This window comes from Apteryx rowi, unplaced genomic scaffold (assembly GCF_003343035.1).
Source record: "Apteryx rowi isolate R43461 unplaced genomic scaffold, aptRow1 scaffold_356, whole genome shotgun sequence".
NCBI classification, from domain to species: Eukaryota; Metazoa; Chordata; class Aves; order Apterygiformes; family Apterygidae; genus Apteryx; species Apteryx rowi.
In genome coordinates this window covers 67341-93979 of record NW_020450041.1, presented here as the reverse complement: position 1 = coordinate 93979, position 26639 = coordinate 67341, and the positions used below count along the sequence as shown (strand labels likewise).

General features: G+C 45.7%; 1 protein-coding gene across 7 annotated transcripts in view; it reads left to right on the top strand.

The window, feature by feature from the left end:
* The window catches only part of GRIK4 (glutamate ionotropic receptor kainate type subunit 4), a 147019-nt gene extending 131163 nt beyond the window's left edge, over positions 1–15856 (top strand). For all 7 annotated transcript variants that reach the window (XM_026073005.1, XM_026073010.1, XM_026073011.1 and 4 more), the window contains 7 exons: positions 2851–2960; positions 5077–5250; positions 5526–5691; positions 8360–8585; positions 10025–10153; positions 13388–13506; positions 14045–15856. In XM_026073005.1, the coding sequence (XP_025928790.1) occupies positions 2851–2960; positions 5077–5250; positions 5526–5691; positions 8360–8585; positions 10025–10153; positions 13388–13506; positions 14045–14410 (1290 nt within the window). In that variant the 3' untranslated portion in view covers positions 14411–15856. The remainder of the gene's footprint in view (positions 1–2850; positions 2961–5076; positions 5251–5525; positions 5692–8359; positions 8586–10024; positions 10154–13387; positions 13507–14044) is intronic.
* Positions 15857–26639: the final 10783 nt, after the last annotated feature.

Sequence of the window (26639 nt, the reverse complement as noted above, 5' to 3'; positions counted from 1 at the left end):
TGAAAAAGGGAAGCAGGGGRCTGTGGGGCATCCAGGAAAACCATGCAGTTAGTAAAGAGAAGAGCTTTTGCAATACCTACCTCTAGGCTTCCAATAGACATCAAGACGCCCATAATCCTTTGGATGGGATCAGGGAAGACTGCAGCCTGACTGCACGTGGGAGCCTGCACAACCTCGTGAGGTGGTCTCTCCCCTCTGAAGTAGCAAGAGGAGCTCCGGCAAGGTGAGCAAAGGATTTTATGGGAAATGTGAATCCCTCGAGGACTCTGGGTGTGTGGTTTCGAACAGTATCTTTGGCTCTGAAGGCYCTTGGTTCAGGCCCAGTTGTTGGCTGTAGTAATCATTTGTCTATCTCTGGGTTTCTGGGAAGAATATAAGGAAGAGCAGAACATGGCAGCAATTAACCAAAAAAGATAAAAGAACAAAAGAAGAATGTAATCTCTTCCATGGTTTATTCCTATCCAATTCACTCGCATGCTTATACCGCACACAATATGATAACTCTGTATGGGGAAGAAATCTTGTTTTGAAGAGAGATCCTGGAATTATACCCAGGAGAATCTGAACCTTTTTGGGGGAAGTAGTTTTAAATTAACCCAAAAATGGAAGCAGAGGAGTCTGAACCACTGATTTTTAACTCATCTATTTGTTAAAAGGCTTAATAAGCCAGATTCTCTCTCTGTCTCAAAAAAAAAAAAAAAAAAAAAAAGACAGACCTGGTGCTTCCCAGCAAGAACTTCTGCCTTTTTTAGCAACATCTTAGTCTTTGTAAGAACTGCCAAAACCTTGTGAAAATCAAATTTTTGCATAAATTTAGGAATATTTCAATATTTAAAAGTACTTTTATGGGAACAGAATTTAAAGTGACCTTCTTGAGCCTGGGGGCTCAGCTGTATTTCCTGAGGATTTTTGTGAAAAATAGAATCAATCTCTGCCTTTGGATTAAGCACAGTTCTTAAAAGCAGAACCCTGGTCCGTGGTGATACTGGGTTTGCTATGGCGATTGAGGTTAGGTGTCACATATTACTAGCTATTTTTAGTTTATGTGGTGTCACAGATGGGTAGAATAAGGCAGTGGACTAAGGAAAAATGAGGCTTGCATTTGTCAAAGGAGAGCTCCGGCAGTGGCTTTGGTGTAAACCAAGCAACCTACAGCAGTTGTCTTGCTGGAAGTTCTGGCTAATCGCTGCTCGAGTGAGCTGAACTGAACAGTGRTATATGTTTTGAGCCAGCAACAGAGCAATGTGCCAATAAGAAATACAGAGAGAGAGCCCAGCTAAGATGTAGTAAAAGGGTCCCTATACCAAARCCTGCAGAGGATCGGAGGGGAGACTGGAGGCTGTTTCCCCTCTGATTCTACTGTAAAAGCTCTGGCTCCTGGGCAGCTTCATGGTTACGATGCTTGGGGAAATTGTAGAGCCGCAGGTTTTGTGATACAAGGATTGACTTCACGATTCAAGGTATATGCTCCTGTGAGCCATGGGCTCACATCCCCTTAGCTCTTGTGTTGGGAGTTGCATGCCTTTGCTTGGGAGTCTTTCAGAAGAGACCTCAGGAGAAGCAGATGCTTGAGCTGGATGTCYATTACATGAACACCTGCAGCATTTGGGGTGGGAGAGGAATGCCAGAGGATCACAGTGCTTAAACAAAGTGCTTCCTGCTCCACCTGGATATTAAAAACTGCACAGAGAGCAGAAGAGCAATTTTTTACCCTTATGGCTTTCRTTCTATTTTTGCTTCTCCTTTTGCCCCCCAGTGTCATTCAGTCTGCTGTGAGATGCATTTGTGGCTACTTGTCACACCCTGGAGGTGGCTGTGTCCCAGAGGAATTGCATATGCACACCTGGTGGCAGCAGGAGAAATATTTTCAACCATTTGGGAGGTGTTCAGCTTTTAAAAAACTTCTCCTAGAAATTCATCCTCCCTTTGTACAAGTTTCACAAAATTTGACAAGATTTCAGTGGCAGCAGTGTCCTACTGAAACTTTAAATTATCCTGGGAGAAAATCAGCCCACTTTTTCTAGCAGTGAGGGTCTTATTTTTCAAGCAAAGGTGGTTTTGCTGAAAAAAAGCAGGAAATTCTGACGCATCCTGAAGATAAAAATACCGTGTTCCCTGAGATAAAAGTAATCATTTTATTGGGTTATGTAAAGAAATAGCATTTCAAGGCTGAAGAAAGAAAAACAGAAATATTGCAAACATTTCTTTTTTTTCTTACTGCATGGGAATACTTTCTCCCACTCTGCTTCTTGCAAAGGATCCCGCCCGCCTCCRTGCTCAGGCATGTTCTCTCCCAGGGGAGCCCTTCAGTACGTAAAGACCACTTGGATGAACCAGGCCTACAGATCTGGGCATCCCCTTTTGAGGTCCTGCAGGCTGAGAGGTGCGAGGTGAAGTGAAGCTCCGAGGTCACGTTGTCCAGGAGATGACACTAGGCAGTTCTGCTTCTCACAAGGACGCGAACCCTTGGGCTCCTAACTGTGTGTGTCTGATAGACGTTAYACCACTGTGGGGGGCCGAGCCGTAGCATTGCCTTGTTTTTCTGATGATTCACCTGTTTCTGTTTGCCTGGAGGAACAAAAGTTGATTGAAGCGGGAAGAGGAAGTGTCTGAGGAGACGTGTCCTAGCTGGTGAGACACTGCAGGACTCGGTGATTGGTGCTGCTGCATTCTGTCTCACCCGTGTCCTCTGCAAGACTTTTGCAAATCCGCTTTTACTTTATTTCCCATCTATTGCTCCCCTCTGTTGTCAGCATGAGGGCAGGCATGTTTCATTGTGTCATTTTTAGAAGGGCCAATTTAATTTGAAGAAAAAAATACAGGTCAAACTGTTTTTTGTTTCCCTTTCAGGGCCGCAAACCTGGCTACTTCTCTTTCCTGGATCCCTTTTCCCCTGGCGTCTGGCTCTTCATGTTGCTTGCCTACCTGGCTGTCAGCTGTGTCCTCTTCTTGGTTGCTCGGTAATGTGACTTGTGTTGCTGTTCCTTTCCTTGCGGTGCCATCTAGCGTCATGCTCTCAGCCCCACGCGGGGAAGTGTGGCGAGACCCCTGGGCCACAAATTTGGAAGCCACAATACAAGGGGCAGAGGTGTCCCAGCCCCGCTGTTCTCTGCCCCCCGTGGCTGTGGCTTTACCACGTGGTACGAGCAGGAGCAGGTTGGCAGGATTTGCGAGAGCATTTGGCCGCACGTCTGGCCACTGTTGCCGCAAGCGGCCTGGGAAGGCTCAGAAAGGCGAGAGGAGGTGCGAGACTAGGGCTGGTGTTGTGCAAAGGGTGCAACTCGCTTTCGGTGCAAAATCTGATGGATAAACCCAGCTGCTCCTCTTGAATAGAAACAATAGGGCCAGCAGGTACGGACAAATGAATTCAGAGGTTCTAAAGCAAATTCCAGTACTTGTGTTGGTTTGTCTGGCCCTTTAAAACCCAGTGCATACAGAAAATGGAAGTACATTAATAGCTCTCAAGAGCCTCTCAGGTTATGTGCAGAGCCTTGCCTGACAGCGCTCGGTTCAGTTTCCCTAGGACTAGTTTAAATCAGAATTAAATTCTGTCATTGAGGGCTTGTCTGCAGCATGTCTCCCATCGAGGCCCGGGGTCTTGGCTCCGTTGCTGTTTTCCCTGACCTCATAACAAACCATTTATGTGCGGTGGCATAGATGGGCCTTCTCGGACATACTTTAACTGTGTCCTGACAGTGTGTGCTAAAGACATGCCCAAGGCTTAAACACTGTTTCAGGTCATGGTTAATACCCAATTCTCATTATAAAAATGGAAGTGTGCTGTCGGTTGGTCCCTTAGCATGGCTAAAGGTGTCATGCTGACAGGGCTTTAATGGTTTTTTGAATCCTGTTACAATCTCAAAAACATAGTTCTAAAAGAACACTTAATGCAGTCAGGCACTCTTTCTAGACTGAGATTTGGTGTCCCTTCAGCCCCTCTCTGTAAGTTTTAAACATGATCCTCTAGAAAGGGACCTTTACATGGTTTCCCGTTGGAGATGGMGTTTCTGACACTGCTGTCTGTGCTGTTCAGCAGTTAGGAGCTTTTGAGCCTGTGAATTGCAAAAGACTTTCTCAGAACTGTGTTTTACTGCCAGTCCTTGACCCCACCACAGAAAGTCTTCGAGAAATAACCTCCACCTTTCCAGCCTCACATTGAGGTCACAGATGAAGAAATGAAAGTAAACACCTCATTTTGGTTAAATGCTGTGTAAGATGGCAGCATCCTTCACCTGTATTTGCAGTACCCCCAGAACAACCCTCCCAGATACCAGTTTTGTTAACCRGTAGCAACTGAATGAACTGCAGCATAGGAATGAGACTTTCTTAACAACTGYGGAACTGAGGATTGGAAACAGCAGAAATAAAGGTGTGGTGCATGGTCAGAAGCTCTTAACTTGTGTGGCTAAAACCATGTTGTTTGATTTCTCCACCCACAGAATAAGGAGGAGAGCTAGGCTACAGYCACTTTAGTGGCATGTTATCAGTTATTTCAGATTCCCATCTCTGTCCTATCCCCATGAGCACTGAAAGCRTTTGATGCTTGTGAAAACTGACACTTGGCTTTAAGCTAGACCTGGGACCTAGACCTTGCTGGGACAAATAGACCTTGGAGCAGCCATTTGCACCAATACAGTTATTTTTCTTGATGCTGTTCTGTAGTCAGGTCTGACATGTTTCACGTTTGAGTTTCCYGTTGATGTTCATTCTCTGTCAGGGAACACAACAGAAGATGTTTGATTTCACATCAAGTCCGTTTACCTATTGCATTATTGTTGTTGTCTGTGGTACAAATCTGCAAACAGGGCTCCAGCTTCTCCATGGCTCATGCCCAGATTTTCATCAGAGCCTCTCAAAACTTTGGTAAATCTTAAAACAAAGCCTCTGGCTTCTGAGCCTCGCAGCACACAACTCAGCTTGGGCCTTGGGCATCAATTGACAGCAAAGAGTTTCCTCTTCAGAAAATTCTGCCTCCAGGAGAGTTAGGGCTTCACAGTTTTTCTTTTTTGCTTTCTTTCTCCAAAGCGCTGCATTTCCTAGCGAGTTAACCAAGCTACTTKTTTCTTGTCATTTTAGATTGACACCGTATGAGTGGTACAGCCCCCACCCCTGCTCACAAGGAAGATGCAATCTTCTCGTGAATCAGTACTCTCTTGGCAACAGCTTGTGGTTTCCAGTTGGGGGATTCATGCAGCAGGGCTCTACCATTGCGCCCCAAGCATTATCCACGCGCTGTGTCAGTGGAGTCTGGTAAGGAGATCCAGCCTTCATTTTAAAGAGGAAGCAGAGCAGACTCTTCAGCCAGAGTGGTACCTACGCAAAGTAGGGCTACCGTGAGCAAAACAGGATCAGGGTCATGAAGCTTTGCRTTTTCAGGGAACTTTGTACATGCCTGGCTTCTCTGTGGGCCTTTTCTGGGCGAAAGCAGATGGAGAGGCAGATAGTGGGGATGGAGACCAGATTCAGTCCATGGGGAAATCCCAGGTCACAGTCTCTCTTGCATTCTKTGCTTCTGCTTTCCCTAGGTGGGCATTCACCTTGATCATCATCTCCTCCTACACGGCTAATCTAGCAGCCTTCCTCACTGTGCAGCGGATGGACGTCCCCATCGAATCTGTGGATGACCTGGCTGACCAGACAACGATCGAGTATGGCACCATTCACGGAGGCTCCAGCATGACCTTCTTCCAAGTAAACCCCGTTCTTTTGCTAACTGGGGAAGAGGGTGCAAAGGGCACTCTTTAATCAGATTTGGATATTGCCCCAGCTGCTCGTACCTGTTTCTGGTGTGTTGCCTTCTGGTTTCTGGCAYGGAGGGGTAATTTGGAGAGCCCCCTGGCTAGCTGGTTGCACAGGACTGGGCTAGTTCCATAGTGGGTGATGAGGGGATAATTTAAATGGTTTCCTAGCTGAGAACATCATGGCTTATGGATGTGTGATTGGTAACGTGTTRTGAAATTACAGTGGACAGCAATGAGGCTGGTAAAAGAGAGGACATGTTACAATTTTTGGACTGTAATCTGGAAAAGAAAGTTTCGAGGAAAGCAAATTGATTCTCTGCACTTTCTGCATGTTTATTTTTGTATTCAGTGGGCCAAACCTTTAATCCTTAAATTGAAAAAGAAGGGACTAAGATTATGCTTGAACTGAGATAAATGGCATGGGAGAGGCATGGAAGAGGAAAGCGAAGGCAGTATTTCATAATGTAGTAGCTAGCGTGATCTTTGGATGCTGGAGTAGATTCAGGATATCTGTGCTGGACCACAGAGGAACAGGCCTACCTGCTCAGACTTGGAATATGACTTGGCACTTGGTGTGTCACCAAGTGGGCAGGAAACTAGTTCATATCCGTATGGCACAGCAATGGCATAACACAGTCTTCAGCAGCAAAGCATTTGCAGCCAAATTTCCATGGGTGTCTATGCATTTTTTATGCGACTTTAACTTCTATGTGAAAGTCCCTCAGGTTAGATAAGCAAAGAAACATTTGCAAACCACAGCTGGGCTAGCATAGGTAAAAGTGCACGTGCAAAACGTAATTTGTATGTGGTCAGCAGCACTGAAAACACACAAGTCATCTACATGCAAATGTAGGCATGCCATTTAGCCCAGTTTCATTTCCATCTTCCCCCTTCTGTTTAGAAGGGAAACAAATTGACTGGATTTTTTCTGCTGTGCTCTGAACACATAAAGAACTGCCAAGGATTGATTATTTATTAATTACATGTTGAAATACCAAGAAAAGATGAAGCTCTTCTCACTGTTTTTTTCCTCCCAGTCTGAACTGAGTTGGGAAACCTGAGAAATCTCTCAAGTGAGCCTGAGCTTTTCAGCCTGACTTTACACCCTTCAGGAGTTTGGCAAAAAGCTACTTTTAAGCAGAATGTTACATCTAAAAGGAGCTGAACAGAGCCCAAGTGAATAAGGTGGTTGTATATGAGGCACTTGCTTAGTTCTTTTCAGGAAGGCTTTCAAGTTAAAAAGCCTGACTGCAGCTCTACATTGCCTGGTGCGTGCTGGAGTCGCTAGGATCAGAAAAGAAATTAGCAAAACACGTTCTCGTACTATATGCAGCATTTTGCACTGTGTTGGGATCCATTTTTCATTGGTATGAAGGCGGTGAGTCAAATGCAGTGACGGATTAAGCAGGCATAGCTGAAGCTGTCTTCACCTCAACTACTGGTTGCTTGAAGCGTATGTCCTTTCCTAAACCACCTTGGCTATTAACCTCTACTGGCAGCAGTTTCCACTGCTAATACGCAGGGTTTAAAAGTACAGTGATTCAGGAACAAGCACACAACCTGTTCATCTGTCTCTTGCACAAGTGACTGTACCCAGAGGATAGAGGTGGACAGATGAGGACAGTAACTAGGTCAGCAGCAGATTAACTGAGACTGTCCAACGTAGCTCACGAGCCACAGAAAATTGGCTCTTAAAAGTGCGATGGCCATCTGGTTGGCCGAGAGGCTGGTTAACAGCACACCGCTTACCCGATGTGGTTGCCAGGAGGTGAGCAAAGGCTGGTGCAAGGGATTCCATGTGCTGCAGAAAAACAAATGTGAGGGGTAAAAGTCAAATTCAGAAACTCCCAGCATAGACCAGAGTGTGATTATTTTCAGTCTTTGTGCTAGCAGATTTCACTCTTCACTCAGCCCAGGCAAGACATTAACTGCTGCTCAGCTTCTCCTTCACTCAAACCAAAATGGGTTCCAMCACCTACAAGGTCTCAGGATTTGGGTCTGCTTGAGCTTTAGTTTACTGCAGTCGATGAAAAGACTCCAGTTCACTTACATAGGTACTGTGTTTTGGTTCGTGATGGGGTGAACCAAAATCCTGCAACAACCTCAAAAGAGCTTTGGCTCTACACCCAGAACTCAATGACCTTCTTGGGTTGGTAGTGTCTGGCTCTGACACTGGCTCTTAAGTACAAGGTTACTTTGACAAACAATAGGGTGTAAGCTGTGTGGGGAGCATTCGGCAATTTAAGAGTAAATCAGCCATGCATGAGCTGTTTCTTCTGGTTGTTGCTTTTTTTTTTTTCTTTTAATATAAGGTTATGGAAACTATGCATTCTCTAAAACTGAATTTATGCAAAGAGCTTTGCTGGAACCTACTGGAATTAGGCATGCATTTCACTCCAAACTTTGACAACAAAGTCTCAAATCCACAAAGATATTTGGGCCTCTGAAACTCATTGGAATAAATGGAAGTTAGGCATCTAAATCCCTTTGTGGCTTTGGCACCAAATCTTTTTTGATTCCTTTCCACATTGTGGCTTTTTTTAATAGCGTCTAATTTGGGGGTTATGTTACAACAAGATGCTCCTACCTTAGCTCCACATGCCTCCTTTCTTCTGCAGAATTCCCGCTATCAGACATACCAGCGGATGTGGAATTACATGTACTCCAAGCAGCCAAGCGTGTTTGTGAAGAGCACGGAGGAAGGGATTGCGCGGGTGCTGAACTCCAATTACGCCTTCCTGCTGGAGTCCACCATGAACGAGTATTATCGTCAGCGCAATTGCAACCTCACGCAGGTCGGGGGCCTTCTGGACACCAAGGGCTACGGGATTGGCATGCCCGTCGGTAGGCAGTGAAGAAAAATTCTAGTCCTTCTCAGCTGTCAGCAGAGGACCGGAGCATTTGAAAGGCTGAACCGGCTCTAAAACCAATGTCACGTTTCACGGCTCTGTCCAGGGTCATTTTTATCTCGGGAAGAAAATCGAATACATTCCAGTTGTCCAAGGTGCACACTCTGAGCCAGATGTATGAGACCCAGCTCTGGTCCAGAGCCGTGTAATACGCGACTGCGGCTCTTTAAGTAATTCATGTGAAAGACATTTCAAAATTGCTGTTTATTTTCTGCATATATGCTCTTTGCTGACTGTTTCCCTTTTGAATCAGTGTTTTTGAATCATGTTCTGCTTCTTGTTTTATCTCGGAAGTTCTCTAAAAGTAATGCTATTGCAACTCTTGTAGTTTTTAGCACAAGTTTTTTAACAGCTGGTGTTTCTTAAAACCCCAGAACAGAGAATCAGGCAATTTACTGACTATCTCAGCTAGTAATCAGGTTCTAACAAATGCTGGTCTTTTTTCTTTAAAACATGAGAGCTAACAAGAGAACATCATCTCCCAGGGTAGCAAAGAAAAAGGATGTAACAGTTGTTATTCCAAATGATCAACTGATCTTTCGGCCAGTCTCACAGTTTCAGGAAGCCTGATTCCTGACCTTTAAACACCTGCACTTAGCAATACAAAGTTAAATCGGATTACATAAGAACAGCCACACAAATAGTCACTATAGTTTAGCTGACATGCGTAAGCTTGTAAAGTCACAGTAACCTGATCATGAGTACAAATCCTTATTTTCAGGACGAAATTTGTTCTGACATTGTCTTGTTAAACAGTGAAATTGTAGCAGATAAAAAGAGTATAAAGCTTCTCCCTGTTACAATAGTGCAGAGTTACCAGGAGAACTGCAGTCTTTCCCACGGTCTGTCTTCTGCATCTCTGATAAGTAGAAATTATGAAGACTGGAGTAGTGCGTGGTGTTGAGCGTAGAACTGAGCCCCTTCTCCAGTGAAGGTTTGTGCTTGCGTGTAGACTGGATTCGCTGCTGTTGCAGTGCACCAGTTTGAGGGAATGAGTCTTAGAGCAAGAGTAAAGTTAGGGGCCGAATGACAGGAGATGGACCTAAATGGTCTGGAGAAGAAGTGTGATACTGAACAGCTTTTTTGAATCCTGTTTAGCAAGCCAAAGCTCTCCCTTGTAATGGACTTTCAAAAAATGGTCTAAGTGGGTCTTGGTGGCCAGGCAAAATCACCATCTGCAAATGGCGTTAATTTGTTGGCAGTCTTCGTAAGGAGGCTGTGGGTGTCTATGGCTCGCATAGACTGAACTGCCCTCCAGACCTTTCAGGGAAGAGCAGCTGTAGTCAGGCTCTCTGGCAGGGTATCGTGGAGGGGATGAGCGGGGAGGAAAGCTGGCCGAGGCAGTACCTTACAATGTACCTCTTGGTGCTGCAGGCTCTGTGTTTCGTGACGAGTTTGACCTGGCCATTCTCCAGTTGCAAGAGAACAACCGCCTGGAAATCCTGAAGCGGAAGTGGTGGGAAGGAGGCAAGTGCCCCAAAGAGGAAGACCACAGAGCCAAAGGTATGCCACGCTACTCTCCGTTTCATTGCCGAAGGTATCGGGCACCAGGAGCATCCTCACCAGCTGCGGTAGGATGAGCTTTCAGCCATACATGAGCATGGCCAGGTTTTCTGCCTGCGAATTACTTTTTCCCTTTCTTCTGACCCGAGTTTACTTCCTTCACAATTCAAGGAGAAAGCCAAACAGCTCTGCTGTGCCTCATGCTGTGTGTTTTTGCCTGGGGCAAAGATAGCAGGAACAACCAAATGACAAATATTGGAGGCATATGGAGGGTAAATTAGCTTCTAATGAATGTCTGCAGCATTGCATGGGAAAATGGATGGCTAAAGGGATCAGACCAAAATCCTGGGTTCCTTTAAGAGGAGATGGATCTCCACCACAGGCCTGCTGGTTAATGGCTCCAAGTGAAAGCTCCTTCTAAACAGCTAAGGAAGGGACACAAGGACTTTATTAGTAAATCTGTAAAACTGAAGAGCAAATTCTTTTGGGTAATGCTATGCTAATTGCTGTAAAAGCTACTGCATTAGGCCGATGTCCCAGCACTACAACAGTTGCCAGCTTAACGTAGTTGCTGCATTTTTTGGTTTTGGCAGTCATCCTTACCTCAGCAAGCGTTTTTCTTGGGAGGCCAGAAGGTTCCCTAGTTGAAAGAATAGTCTTTTGACCTTTCTGAGTGCAAAGATAGAGAGCCAAGAAGGGTCTATGATAGCTGTTTTGTTTTCTGACATTAGCATATCCCTTGCAGCGGATGTTGGTGTGTGYGTGTAGTTGATAAGCTAGGCTGGGTGAGGCACCGTTTGGTCTTTGAGCTGGTGCTTCCTGCTAGGGCTGGTGCTCTACTGTAGACAGCCCTGGCTTTTACCCTCTAGGCATAACATATTGGAGCAGCGCAAGGCATCAGGCCTCAGCGTAATGTGACAAGATACTAAATGATTCCCTTTTGAGGGAGAGCAGGCATGTGGGAGTCTTTTCCTCCATGGACTGTGTGAAAAACAACTCTGAAGCCGAACTGAATCTGTGGGCCGTTTTGAGACGGGTTTGGCAGGGGCAGATTGGAAGCAGGGCTCCTGGGTTCTGTTTCTAGCACTACTTGACTCGCTCTGTGGCCTTGGACAAATTTTTCCTCCCTTTTCTGCCCTTCTGTTGTGCTTCAGTTTCTCAGTTTGGGAAATTAGGAAGGCTGTAGCCTGCTGGTYGTGCGAGCCGCAAGCAGTTAATGAAAGTGCTGTCAGGTACCTGAGGAAAAGTGGAATGGGAATGAGAAAATGTTTCAGTTTGTTTGCCTGTTTGTTTTAATAAATATTCAGTTATATTTTAGCTGACAGAAAGCTCAGGTGTTTGGAGAGAGACTGATTTGGGCAGATATTAGAGAGGTGCTGTCTTAGTGTGGAAGCATCTCTCTGCAAAGCGCTTATTTTATACGGTCTCTAGATTGCTGCAGGGGCGATGACAAAAGAATGACGGAGAATGGGGGAGAAATGTGACCTCGTAAGTTTTTTAAAACAAAACAGGTCAGCGATTTACAAGGATTTTGGTGAGATTTTATGTCTAAAAGCCATGTAGAGATTAAGTCAATAAATCATTGCTTCTTGCGCTTTGATTTAATGTTACAGAGGGGAGAGGAAGATTTTTATAGATGTTCTAGTTGACTAATGGCCTCATACAATCACCTCAGTGCAAAGCATGGCATGCTTTTTAGTAATCAATTCAATCAGGAGCCCAGTCCACTTGAGACCCAAAAACAACAAGCAAAGGAGAGAAGAGTCACTTCTTGGACTCCTTGTGCTGAGGCGCGGACGCTGCTCCCTGACTCCTCCCATGGCCCAGCACGCTTGGACTTTTTTGTCCCRTTCTGCAGGGACAGGAGGAGACGCAGGCTGCAGTTTTTGGTGGAAAGGAGTCATGATGGGAAGCTAGGTGACAACCCCGGTACACACAAAGCTAGAGCCAGGTTTTCGAGGGGTGCTGTTCAGACTGCCTCGTAAGATTGCAGAGTTGGGCCTGACTGCGTTAGCTGAGGATCTGGCCGTTCCCACCCGTGGAAGTCTGGCTGAAAAGCATGTGCAAAGGTTGGGYGCGGCTTCTAAGAGGCCAGCGGTCCAGAGCCGATCTCATGTGCGTCAGTGAAAATTCAGATCAGAGGGCTTACTCCAGACTGGTGCAGCTGATACTAACTGCTTAGAAAGAGGGTCAAGAGATTGCTTTTGGGCCAGGTTTGACTGCTAGTTCACTGCCACTTTGTGTCAGAGTGGTTTTTTGGAGACCAGAAGARCAAAATCTTCCTCAGAGATCTCTGAGAAAGGTGAGCTAAGGACTACCCTAACCGAGCTAAGACATGACTTGCATTTTCCTTCCAGCTTTTGCCTGCCTCAGGTATGTGGAAGGGAAGCTGTTTAGGACAGGACTGGCATCTGACATGGGTAGGATTTAGTTCCTCCCCTAAATGAAGCTGTCTGCGTAAGGCATTTGGCCCAGGGCAGCTGAATGGCTCCTTCTGTGATCAGCAGAGATGCGATGGTCCCGCTGAAAGCGAGATGTCTAATGGAGGTGATGCGTTGCCCTGCTAAAGGGGCAGTTTTCTCCTCGTGGGCCGGAGGATGCTGGACAGAGAGCATCCAACTTTTAGCCAGCTACTACTGGGTGACACAAACCCCTCTGTCGCTCTATATACTGTCAAACAACGTTGGGTCCTGGTCTTGTTTGGGACCTCTCCTTGCTGCTGTAACACAAGCAGCTGTAATCGTTTTTCAGCAGCACTTTTGAATGTGATCAAAAGAGTTTTTCTTGGTGCCAGCTTCCTTTAATGCTCTTTCTTGTCATCTTCATCTCTGCTTCTTTAACAGCATTCTTCATCTCCCTTTGCAAAGTTCAAAGCAACTGGAGCTGGGTGAATAATTTGCAGGGATTAATGTGCCCAATTGATCTTCCATCTTTTTTTTCCTGTTTTCAGTTTGTCCACAAATTGCTTTGTACTTCCCTCTAATGTACTTGCTGTTTATTTGCAAAATCATCATTTCTGAGAATGCATCTTCGATCGTGCAGTTATTGCAAGTCATTCAGTTTGCAACCTGAGCTGTTTGATTTTAATAGGACAGTGTTGTCTGAGTTTTTGGTCCCTGTTTGGATGTGTGCGATGCCAACTAAACAGCAAAGAGTTGGGTTGCCACACAATGATGAGTGCAATTTATGTTGTGTCTGCCTCTCCACAGCACTGTGTTCTCTGCTTTATTTTAGGCCTGGGAATGGAGAATATTGGCGGAATCTTCGTGGTTCTCATCTGTGGCTTAATCGTAGCAATTTTTATGGCAATGCTGGAATTTTTGTGGAGCCTTCGGCACTCTGAGCAGTCAGAGGTAGGACCTGAAAGTGTCCTGGGAGCAGCATGTGTTTATTGCTATTTGTGAGGTGCTCAGTAGTACACTGTTCTGGAGCAAATAATGCACCTAGGGTGAGATGAGTATTCCTGACAACGAGACCTAAAATGCATGAGAACTCTATGTATGTCTGGCAGGGTTTAAAATGCACGGGCATCTCATGTACTTCCAGTAAGATTGAGSCTGTATGGAAGTTCCAATTGCTTCYGAAGGGATCTGAGATGTATGCAAAGTCCAGGTACTTTTCATGGAGTGTGGAAGATCTGCAGATTTTTGCATACAGTAGGTTTGGGTCTCATGTTGATTTGGGGATCCAGAACATAAGAGGGTCTTTGACGAGAGGAAGAACCTGTTGGACTAAAACAAGCATGAATGTCCGAGCGTTGGTATCTTAAAGCCAGTGGCAAGATTCAAGACAGGGTCTGTAACGCTTTGGCATCAGAACGCGGAGCAGATGCAACCCTGTTGGGCTTGCAGCTTACCTTGGTGAGCAGTATCTCTTGGGTCTGCCTTCCAGGTGTCGGTGTGTCAAGAGATGGTGACAGAGCTGCGCAACATCATTCTCTGCAAGGACAGTTTCCACCCCCGTCGGAAGCGAGGGGGAATGATACGGACTCGCCCCGTTATCCCTGAGGAGCGCCGAGCCCGCAGCACAACCACTCTCAGCAACGGGAAACTGTGCAGTGGGGGAGAGCCAGATGCCTTGGCACAAAGACTCGCGCAGGAAGCTGCCCTAGTAGCCCGAGGGTGCACGCACATCCGCGTGTGCCCCGAGTGCCGCAGGTTCCAGGGCCTCCGGGCACGGCCGACTCCAGGCTCGCCTGCACAGAGCGAAGAGAGCTTGGAGTGGGAGAAGACCACTAATAGCAGCGAACCTGAGTAAAGCTGGGGCAGGGGGAATTGGGGTGGGCCAAGAGGGTCCTGTTCCATTTTACAGAACATGGACTTGTATAATGTCAAACTCGTTTTTAAATTAAAAGCAGTTACCCAGCTTCTCCAGAGCAAGACAAACCTTTGGGCTGACGATCGGGCCTGGCCAGAGCGTTGGGTTTGCTTTTCATGTCTGAGAGRACGCACGTCCCGCTGAGTTCTGACGCACCAGGAGGAAGCTCCTCTGGCTGGCCTGTCTTCAGCAGTTGGCTCCCTACTACCTTGCAACTCCAAGGTGGGAAGGAGGGATATAGTGGGTAATTCATGTACCAGATATTGCCCACCCAGGGGCAAGAGTTGTTCCTGGAACTTCTCTGTCCCAGGCCAAGAGAAAGGATGCTAGCGCTATCTTTTCCGATTACATAGACTTACAGGGGGATGTTCGCAAAGGGCGGGGGGAGGGTATTTTTATTTGAGAAGGATAAGGGATGGGAAGAGAGGAGTAATTATTTTATTTTATTTTGGGTACTTCAGGACCTAGTCTCCCGTGCACCAGGTTTCAGGTGCTAAACTCTTCTTCCTTTATGGCAGGTTGGCAGGTGGAATGAGAAAGGAGGGAATGGGACATGCTCCCAGTGAGAAACAGCATATAATGAAAGTCCATTTGAGGAGTTGTTAAAATACATATACATATATATATATATACACACACACATAGATATATATATATATTAAGATGCCAAAAACCAACCAACAAACACAGTGAACTCAAAGAGGCCTTGAAACGCCTGGAATTTCAGGGGTTCTGTGTCTTCTTTTTTGCTTTGTTTTGGGGTTATTCTTTGCTTATTTCTTTTCTGGTTTCGGGGGTATGGGTGGGGGAGCCTTTTGTGGAAGGCAAAATGGGAGCAGGAGAGAGCAGCTGGTGCTGTGGGTTTCCATATACTCTCTGGGCAACGCTGCCCTTTCCCACCAGCGGAGGGAGGTGGTATTTACTGCCCACTGTCGCTTCCAAAAGTTTTATAAACCCGTGCTCTGCACGTGCCCAAACCAAGTGACTGAGCTCTGCTCCAGGCTCAAGAGCTCCCCGTGTCTGTGACCCATGGAGCATCCTCAGCTCTGAAGGGTGTCTTACTACCCATGCCTAGCAGCAAAGATGTCACACAGCATTTGAGAAAACCATCAGTCTGGGATCTTGCGTGAGGAAAATATTTACTTCCCTAGCAACAGCAGCAGCTCACCCTCTGCTTGGTACAGACGTGGGTTTTACACTGATGAGTTTAATTTTCTGATTGAAAAACAAATTCTATGCAATTTCTGATTGTAAAAGGAAAGAGATGAAAATGGAGAGGGGTGGGGGAGATGAACAGAAGCCTTGAGTGAAGGTACATCCTGTTCTTGAATTGTTTTCTTTTCTTTTTGTCTTGAATGTACTGAAATAAAAGATGTCCTTGTATAATTATGCCTTTTTTCTTTTCTTCTTTCTCATCCACACTGAGAAAAGTCGCGAGACAGTTCGAGTCCCGTCTGCTCAGGGAGAAACCCAGCAGCTCCCCGGCTGAAGGGGAAGAGGGAGTTCTCACTCAATCTCTGCTGCCGCAGAGGAGGTGCTGTAGCTGTTACAGGTCTCTATGCTTGATTATGTCCTCACCTATGCTGTTGCTGTTTTCTGCAGCTGGATGAAAATGGAGAAAAAAGGCAAAAAAAAGGTCCAGGATATAAAGGGTGAGGAGGAGGTGGGGGGACGGGGCAGGACATAACAAACTGCAATGCAGTCTCTCCAGGAGGGCCCAGTTGTCAGCAAGAGGAGGACAACATCAGCTACAGCCTCTTTCAAACCTCCTCATTGGAACCCAGTTGACTGTGGGTTGAGGCTTAGTAGAGCAGATGAAATGAGTGGTCCGACATGGTGCAGGAACCTATATCCAACAGATGTTTGTGGGGAGAATGTGCAGGGACCTGTGCAGTGGTACCATGACGATGGGTGTGCTAGGAGAAGCTGGGAGCATGAGGTGAGGTGTACAAGGAGGAGGATGAGGTAAGACTTTGCCACAGCCTGGCAATCTGGTGCTGTAGGATCAGAGGGCCAGATCCTCCGCTGGTGTAAATCAGCATATCCTCCATCCCTTCGTGAGAATGGCATTTGGCAAGGATCCGAGCTTTGGCTTTCAAAGGACTCTCATTCCTTGGTAAGGTACTCTGACAAGAGCACCAGAGACGTCTGAACGCGCCTGTGTAGTGTTTAAAGGCTGACATGTTTTTATGAGCAGCACAATATATTCATCAAAAAGAAGCTGCTTTTAGAATTTATTTACAGATTAGCAAAAGAAAAGGTTCCATAAATCATTTATCAGACCTGTTTGTTTTTTTTTTTCACCCCTTCACTGCGATGAATAAAGAGGGAACTTGACAGAGCCAGACACCTTCCCTTTGCTTCTCCGAAGATCTCGGTCATCAGCTCAGACAGAGGATGTCAGGGAAAAAAATGATGAGAAACCACCTGGTTTCTCTAAGTCTTCACTTTTTATGTCTCCTGTTAGCTTCCCATACAGTATTTTATGTTTGGATCTGTATTTTAAGGAGATTTTTTCATGATCCTCTTCCCCCCCCCCCATTATCATATGATTTACAAGCAAAGCATAAACGGACCTCAGAATACTAGCAGATGGATAAAAAGCTGCTTTATCTTAGATGCCTTTTCTAGTGTCTGTGTAGGCCCTACATTTTCTTCTCACTAGTGAATACATACAGGTTTTACACACCCTGGAGGACACCACAGCAGACATTATTGTGTATATGCCTGGGTTTAGTATTCCTATGCATTTGCATGCCCAGGAGGATGGCTTTTATGCATCACATGTTCTTTCTTTCCCCAGCTTTTGCTCTCATCTTTGAAACTACTATAGGGGCCTCTTTTGCTCAGCCAATCCCAATGCTAATGAAGTTCAAGATCTGGAGTAGTTTGCTGTCCAAAATGCACTTTCCCAGAATAGCTATCTCTTGATAAAACTTGAGTAATTCTAGTAAGATATCTCTGCAGATTCCACTGGGAGCCAAAGATTAGATCAATTAAAATGTAATACTTTGCTTTCTCCCTTTTAACTGTTGTGCCTGATCTGCCTGCTGCCCCCCCCATTAGGGGAGCCCCGCGGTGGAGCCTGGGGGCATGCGAGCTGGGGGTGTCTCTTACCTGCGTTCCCAGGGCTGCTTTGCCCCTGCAGTAGCAGGAGGGGTCTCAGCCTGATTCTTGTCCAGACCCAGCTCCCAGCTGCTCAGGCAGGAGTCCTACTTGAAAGGCCTGGGATCTCTCTTGCGCTAAAATCTGGGTTTGTGTTATTATTCCAGGCTTGGTGATAGAGATTTTTTTTTCCTCTGAGGTTGCATGGGCAAAAGTATTAATAAGGCTTGGACACCTTTTTTCAGGACTAGGCTGGCGGCATTTACTGAACTCAGTGGCATAATTAAGATAGCAGAGGTTGTTCTTTGGACCATGAGCCCACATGACTTTGGGAAGAAAGGAGGTCAGCTAAAAATGATAAAATGGGGACTGAACCCTTTTGAAGTTAGTGCTTCCAAGGCAAAAATCTTTTTGACTGTTTCAGATACACAGCAACCTTCCCTGCTTCTCCCTTACCGACTCCTTCCTCATCATAGTACCCTAAGTATTTCAATAGGTAAGTGACCAGAAAGCAGTTTGTGGAGGAAGAGGCCAAGAAAATCGCTAGTGTGTTTTGCTTTGCTTTGTTTTGCAGAGAACCCGAGTTACATAAAGGATCTGGAAGGGATGTGAGTCCCAGCAGTCGTATGTAAGCTTGTGGAGATACATACAGCATTGGTAACTGCAGTTAGGGGCACAGGGTAACTGGGATTAGACGTGAGAATGTGGGTAACTGGTTTTGATGATTCTTGGGTGATGACTCTCTTTGAACAGTAAAGACATCCCATGGGAAAACGAAGGGACCTGTGCATGAGGTCTCCTTGGTGGAAGCTAGCTGGTTGAGCTGATTTGTAACCCTATGAAACGGCTAAGAAGCAAAGACAGGCTTTGATGGTAGGTTTGGAGGTGATGTCAAAAATTGGCTATGAAAAGGCTGACATGAATGAAGGAAGTCAGCCCCACCAGCTTTGGTTTCAGCTAGCCCTGAGATTAATTACCTGTACTACATTGTTTGTTTCCCTCCTGTACTTGACTCGCATATTGGGTGAAGGTAATGAAATTTCTTATGGTACATAAACTATGGCTTTAACTTGAGGGAAAATGTAGCACTGCACTGGTATCAGATGAAGATACCTTACCCTGTTGGTAAGGCACAACTCCAAAGTAGGGGAGACAATCCTGATGACCTAGAGGCTTAAGTGGAGGCAGAATCAGGCCTGTGATCTGCAAAAGAAATCGCAAGCTACAATCAGAAATGGTAAAAAGTAAATTTGGGCTCATACGTGACACTTGGAAGTCTGCTGAGCTTTGTCCATTCTTGCTAAATATGCTTCTGTCAATCTGGGAAATATCTAACTGTGAGTGGGAGAGCACTTCTGAATGAAATGAGGAGCTGCAACTTGAACAGAGCTAGCAAAGCAAAGGATAAGCGTGTCTAAATGCCTGCTGAGTAGAGTATAAAGCACCCACAGTTCTAGAAACCCCATTATAATTTGATGGCCACTAACTGATTGAAAATACAGAGCTGAACTCTTCTGGGTACAAAGTAGCACTTATGAATTCAGTATAAATAGGCTCCTCTGGAACTTGATATGGCAATGAGAAAATCAGCTCTCTATCAGTTGGATCAGACAATGGTCAGGTTTATAAGACTTTCAGGGAGATTTTTTTTCCCCTCCAAGCCGGAGTATGCTGCGCTCCAATTGACTTAACAGTCTGATTTACAGAGGGATTGCAGCATTTGGTCCCAGAATGCACTCCAGGCTGCGGATGAGGATCGCCCGCCTCGCCGTTGACATGCAGCAGTCTCTTGGGTGGGAGCGCAGCAGGCATTCAGCAGCACAAAGGGCCACACAGCACCAGCTTTTCAAAAGCGCTGCTCTAAAGCCAGATCAGTACGAAAATGAAGGAAGCTAGCATAATTAACAAATGCTCTCTCCTCTCTGGTGTTTGGGTTTGTAGTTATCAGTGTAGCTGGCAGTTCTCAAAGACCGGAATGACAGTAGCTGGCTGTAAAAGAGATTGGCAAGACTCTTGTCTGATTAGCAAGTATGTATTTTCTGTCTAGGTTTTCTATAGCATACCTATCTTGAAGTATCTCCAAGTATAAAGGGGACTACCTGGCCATTTGCTTAAAAAATATCCTTTCCAAGGTGACAAATAATGGTTTATTACAATGGAAAGACCTAACGTTTACTTGTTTCTTGACTTACACTGTTTTGTAAAAGTATTTTCCTAGTTTGATCGATTAGTATAGACTAATCCTTTCTGGCTTTTTTATTGTTTGGTATGTTTTTTGTTTCTCATGTACTGAGCTTAGTTTGCAGGGGAGAGAAAACRTCTGTTGGACTGTAAAGACAGCACATAGAGTCATCGCTGGCAGGCCAAGGCTTTGCTCACAACCTGTTAGGACTATGCAGAGTCACAGCTCATCTCCTTTAAGTCATTTGGGAGCTATGCTGGGCTACACATGCTGGGGAGCTGGTCCAAAATAGCTGCTAAAAACCCAAATCCGTGTATAACATGGAGAACAGAGAGGATTTACTGCTTTGTTTGGGACAAAATCTACTGAGGTAAGGGGGAATTTCATTGACATTGGTGAGGAGAAGGCAGTTGAGAACCACTATGGGAGAGACCCATCCTTTTTCAGCCCTGTTGTCTTTTCTCTTGTTCTATCACTTCCTTCCAAGCACCTTTCTCTTTCCTATTCATCCCCAAAATACTCCTCCTCATGTTGCTCAGTCTCTGAAAAAAAATCTCGGGTTGGCTTTTGCCTGAACTCCCAGGAAATGTTCATGAATGTAGTCTTCTGGATTTTCAGGCTTAGCTCTTGCTGAGCTGAGATTTAAAGTAATTTATTTCTGAGCCAAAAGTGAATGCAAATGAGAGGAATGATCTAGGGGATGAAAAGAAAAAAGACTTCTTATTCCCAGGTGAGCAGCGAGATGACTGCTCTATCTGCCTAAAACCGATTGTTCTTCCAGAGTCTACAGTAAATACCCTTGTGCGTTTGTGAGTATGGCTGCAGAAGACGCTCTGGATTATTGCTTGCTGAACTAAACTGGGACAAGCAGGTGAACACACAGCCTCTGGTTTTATTCCTGAGCTATTTATCAGCCACAATACCTTTAGCCTTCAGGCAGCCAGAACTGGAGGTCCCAGAGTGGTGGGGAGCCAGTAATCGGCACGAGGCTACCAAGTGTCCGGGCTCCCAAGTCCTGTGAGCCAGATTGTTCTCATCTGTGAGGAAGGTCTGTTTGTTGGCCTTTTCAGATGGCGTTGGCAYGCTGCCGGCCATGTGATTGTGTCAAATGGATGGATGTTTCTTTCTGAAGCTAGACTTCAAACATAAAAGCAGAGTTTTGTAAAGGACTGTCTTTGTGGGGGAAGTCTGCTCATTTAGCAGGCACAATAGCCACTCTGATCTAGCTATTTCATTATAATTTCCCCAGGTGGACACTGTATTTCAAGGGAGAATCATTACGCTGTAATGAAGTCCTTTTTTTTTTTCTCCTTTTTTTGACCAAAATAGTTTGTCTAAGAGGATCTGTTAAATAGCAACAGCAAGGATGGCCAAAGCGGATGGCAAAAATGCCACCGGGCCCTAGCAGGCACGAGAGGCGACGCTCTCAGAGGGRACGTTACGGTCTGGCTAGTCTTTGTCTTGCTCATGGTTATTTCTGTCTGTGGTGCCCATTGTGTCCTGGCAGTAAAACCAGCAGCAGAGCTCTTGTTCTACTGGCTTGCTGCTCCCTGTGGGACTTTGTGCTAATCCTATGTCCCTTTTGTGCCTGGACTTTCTCAACAGTGAGACAGGGATAAAGACCTGCAAAGCGGAGGAAGGATGGGGCAGGGTTTGAGGCGCTAACCTGCAATGTGGGAGACTAGGGTCAGTCACCCGATTGCTGTGGCAGCAACTCTCTCTGAGGCTTTGGGAATGTCACATTACCCATCTGGTCCTCAACTCTGCATCATAAAATGGGGATGATGTTAGTACTTCAGGGCCTCCCACAGTTTACTAAATACCCTGAAGATTATGAGGCATTCGGATACTATGGTAGTGATAGAATAGAGAGAAGTGAAGGAAATTTGTTGGATCGATGCGTAGGATTGGGAGGGGTACAGTGAGATTTAATCCATTCATGTTTGCAAAGGACTCTGAGAGCTTCAGATGAAAGTTGGTGGAGATTTGCCAAGTGTTTGCTAACATTAATGGTTAATTATTATGAAAGCTGGCAGCCTGCATACTCAGCCAGCATCTTTCTCTGAGTGAGATCCAGACCTGTTATGGAGTTGTTAAACACACAAGACGTAAAGAGACAGCTTCTCACTCTGCTTCTGTCCTATTCTCCTAGCCAAAGTCCCATTCCAAGATCAGAGAGCAGCAGAGCTTTTCTATCTTGTTGTAACAACTAGTGATGAATCCAGAGCATTTGGCAAAGGAAGGCTTTAGCCATTTTCATGTCTAGACTCGTTTCTGTCTGCTGGTTCCATTTTTGTATGACTGCGCAGAATAGAAATAGGGATCTGAAATGAGATATGCCCCAACGGTGAAGAAGCAGGGCCATTTCCCTTTGGGAAATGGGCTGCTTGTTCAAGGAGTTTTCATCGCAGGGGAGGTTTGGGAGTATGAGGAGCACCGGGTTATCAGTAGGGTCCAACTGACACCCCAGCTTAGCCCCAGGGAAGAAGGATAACAGCTATTTGGGCAGCACATGGGGCAGCATGCTCCATTGCAGGACACACACAGATTCAAATTCGACTGGAGAAGGTCACTGGGCATAAGCTGTGCCCCTGTTGGCCTTTTTTCCTGCTTGGGCTGGGTCAACAAGCACCTGGCTGTGCCGGGCACTTCCTAACACGTGAGGTGTCACACTTGAGGATCAGAGGAGAGGAGGGGTGTCTGGCACAGTGGCTCCCATGTGTTTGGGGAGTCTCTTGAGTGCAGCAGGTCACCTGAAGAAGAGCGAGCCTGACTGCACCTGGCACCATGTGACCGAGTTTGGGAGAGAAGTCCTGTCGTGACAGAGAGGGTGAGAGCAGCCAGCTGAGTGAGTCTAGCACAGAGCATGTGAGATTTGACTTGCTAGATAAAATTTGATAGCCAGTGCCATTTCAGAGAGTTACCTGAGAAGCCGTCTTTATCTAATAGTAGTCATCCAGAAAAAGAAATCAGATGAACTAAAGGTTCAAGGATCGTTTGGTCCTGTTAACATGGCTAACAAATGCCAAACTGTGAAAAGTCAAGAGATCTTCAGACTGTATCAGTACTGATTTATGTTTTATTTCAGTGTTTTAAGTTGCAGTATGAATTTCTGAAGTGAAAGGTATGTAAGTCCTATCTTTTGCCTATTGATAATATTTTAGAATTATTACAGTCTAGTGATGCTTGCTCTAAAAGGTAACTTAAAGGTGCATTAGTCTCAGATAATCATCAAAGACCCAAGAAATGATTTGAGAAGCACTTATGCAGAACCAAAAATCTAAGTGAATTGTTACCTTAAATTAATGGTGCAGTAAGAAGCTGCTTTGAGTTGATCAGCTGGTGGTAGTATTAAATGAGGTCAGATTGAAAGTTATTAGCAAAATATCTATGAGAGTGTGCTGCTATGGATTTATATGCTAGCATGGTGTCCTACAGGGCCCAAATCTGCAATGTGCTCTGAGTCTACAAGACCTCCCTGACCTCAGTGGGAGCAGAGAGCACTCAGCAGCTCTTGATTTGGGCTCTTTAACATGCTAGATCTCAGGTTAGACCAGTGTGGCTAACAGGATTCACACCTTTAACTCCCTTCTTAATCCCCAGATGAAATGAAAGGTCTTCTCTCAACACTTATTAAAGCTCCAATTTTATTTCTCATTATTAAATCATGAAATTGGCCAAAAATGTTTAAATTAAGTGAAAGGAAGAGATTTCTGAGAAAATTGAAGCCTCTTTGAGGAATTGAAGAATAATCTCCAAGGATGAAGAAAGTTGCAGTTGCAAAACCCATAAGCAAAAGGATCAAAAAGCTACCAAAAAAAAAAAAAGTTAAAAATTGCATATGTTTGAAATCCTCTCCCCCCCAAAAACCTCTGGTGATTGAAATATAGGGAAAATTATTCTGACAACCAGCAGAGTTCACTAGATATTCCTGCCACTGCTTCTGCTGTTAACTCATTGTGTGACCTTGAGAAATTCTGTTCTCTGTGGGTTGGTTTCCCCGCATTGAACGTTGACCCTACTTTCCTGAGGACAGCAAGATCTGTACAACATTATTAGTATGGGTTGGGAATTAATTGGATTTAGGTGTCTCTCTGAGGTTAGAATAAGGCCCACTTTTTTTTTTTGGTTAATATTATGAGTAATTTACTGTTGGAATGATTTTTCACAGACTGGTCAATTCTCCATCTCAGGTAATTTTTCAAGAGTACATGCATTTCTTCTGCTCCAGATCAAATAGGAATGCAATTAAGGGAGTCTGTGGCTTGTATTCTGGATGTTAACAGTGGCTCCCTTCTGGCCTTGGTATTTATGAACCCATGAACCTGCTCAGACCCTGGTAAGTTGTTGTGCCCCCCTTCTCCCCYCCTCCATAGTGAGTGACATTTATTTGTGGTACATTAGAAGCATGAGCTATGGGAAAAGGATCTTGACTGGAATTTTTTCAGATATTGAGGACGTTTCTCTCAATGAGCTTGATCCATTCCAGCTCTAAAAGTACCAAAATAATGAAACTGGACCTAAATTGCTCTTTCACCTGACATGAATATGTCCCTGAGGGAGAATATCCTCATAAGTGGAACCTGTTCTGCATGCATGAAATAGCTCCACCGTCGATGAGTAACGTTGGAGGTATCCCCTGCAGTATCCTGTCAACATCCTCACAAGCCAGGCTAAGAGGAAGCATCTCTAGAGGTGACTCTGGTTCCCATGGCCTGTTTAATCCTATGGGAGGCGGCTGTGGGAAAGAGGGGAGCCTGCCAGAGAGGGGTCGCACATGTCTGCCAAGGGTTGTAAACGTTTTGGCAAATGGATACTTGTCTTCTAAGGAGGAGTAGATTGAGACCCGTCAAACTTATTTCACTTGAACAATGAGACAGCCGACAGATGATAAGCACATTCAATCGCTGCTAGCTTGGGCTGAATTCAAACTGGCACCTACAGGTGAAAGACTATATTGTGTAAACAATTTCCCGACTTGCACAGTCTCCATTAAAATGGTCTTTAATTTAGGCCAGGGAATACACTGGCCGTTTTCTCACACTTGCAGCGCTGACCCACTGGAGGTTAATGCAGGCATCTTATATCAGCTTGATCTGTAACTATAGAAAGCAGCAACCAAAATGAGTTTCAAATCAAAATGTAGCCTGCTGGTGCCAGTTACAGCTGAAGTACGCTCTTTTTCCCTTCCAGCAACTAAATAGCATAGGTAAGTTGTGCAAAAACATGAGGATTGTTAGTGAAAGAGTGTAGCGTCTGAATGCAATGGAGTTCTTTATCTCGCTGAAACAGATACGAGAAGAAGGGGGGAAAGGAAAACCAAACAGAGACAAAGCTCTCCCTGGAATGTATAAAAAGAACCGAATAAGCCATTCAGAGCGTGCGGATAGATGTTTTTTATTGGAACGTTAGCAAGGCAATGTTCATCTGTGCTGGCCTGCATAGAAACAAAATAAAACCGGTGTTGTGTCAACAGGGTAATAAGAAAGAACACAAAAGTATTTTCTCTGTGTTAAAGGGAAATCGGGCCTATGAAAGCCCTGCATATATTTCAGCAGCAACAGCTTGGGCTCTAAAACTGCATAGCTCCACTGTTAAGCAGCCCCGGGATTGACAGTGTTGCATATAGCAAATTATGTGATACTGCATATGATTCGGACTGTGCTACCTGGAAAACCCTGACACCCTGTGCATAGCCACAAAGGCAGGATTTGCCCTAAGAAGCGTAGCAGTAATGTGAATCTTCCGTAATCTGTAATCAAGCAAGGTTAGGGAGTAAATAAGTCTTTTACCACTGGCATCTTGCAGATGCAAACCCAATGCTTATCTAAAAAGCTGCCGCGTGCGAGCAAAGTCCCAGCGACAAGAAGCAGGGAACAGCAGACAAAACAGCTGAATTTTAGGAGTGGTAATAGACAGGGTCACTTCTGATTAAGCTTAATGCAGCTCTTAACTTTGCAGTTGGTGCTTAGCTGAAGTGCTGATGGCTTTGGCTGCGGGTTAGTACCAGCGGTCAGCCTGAGGCCCGCGGTGGAGGTCTGCTGCTGAGGTCACCCTGGTCAAAATGGCTTTCCCAAGGAGTCCCCCCCCCCCCCCCCGAAGTTGCAAAATTGGGCCAGAAATGGATGGCAGCGCAGGAGTTAAGCCAGTCCGTCGCCCGCCAGGCTGCTGCTGCAGGCGCTGTTGGTTTTCGCTGCCCGCGCCCCGATGGCATCCTCAGTGCTGCCGTTGTGCTCGGCCCTCTCGGCGGAGCGTGCGCAGATCAGGCTTGTGCCCAACAGTATAAAGTTGTACCAGCGATGTTACTGCAGCTGGGCCGCAGGCTATTCGCCCGGGCCTCATGCAACTCTCCCCAAAATTCTCCTGTCTGTTGCAGGCAGTTTCTGATTCCTGTCATGTAATCCTAGTACGGATACGGGTGGAGAACCAGGGAGATTGGTTGCTAGGCAGATGCATCTGTGGCTGCCTTGCTCCCTGCCTGATTTACCATCTTGCCTCATGAGGTCACGACCAGGCACTGTGGAAAAGGTGGTGCCATCCTTTAAATAGCAGAGAAAAGGGCAAACTTGGAAAGAGTAGCTGGGCTTTTTTGTTGTTGTTGTTGTTTGTTTTTTGAGTAAATGAGTGTAGCTAGGAACCGGACGTGGGTTCCTCATAAAGCTGACATCACGTGTACAGAACACACACCGTTCTCCTGATCTGCCTTTTTCCACCAATTTTCTGCTTGCCATTACTTTTCTTGCCGCCTCCCCGTCCCCACGTGGGGTGGCACAAGCTGGGGGCCTGAGGGTGGTCCTGGGGGCTGACATCACCCCGTCGCCCCCCGGCGTGACGTCACCCCGTGATGTAAGGTGGCATCAGAGGATGAAGCGGGGGGGGGGG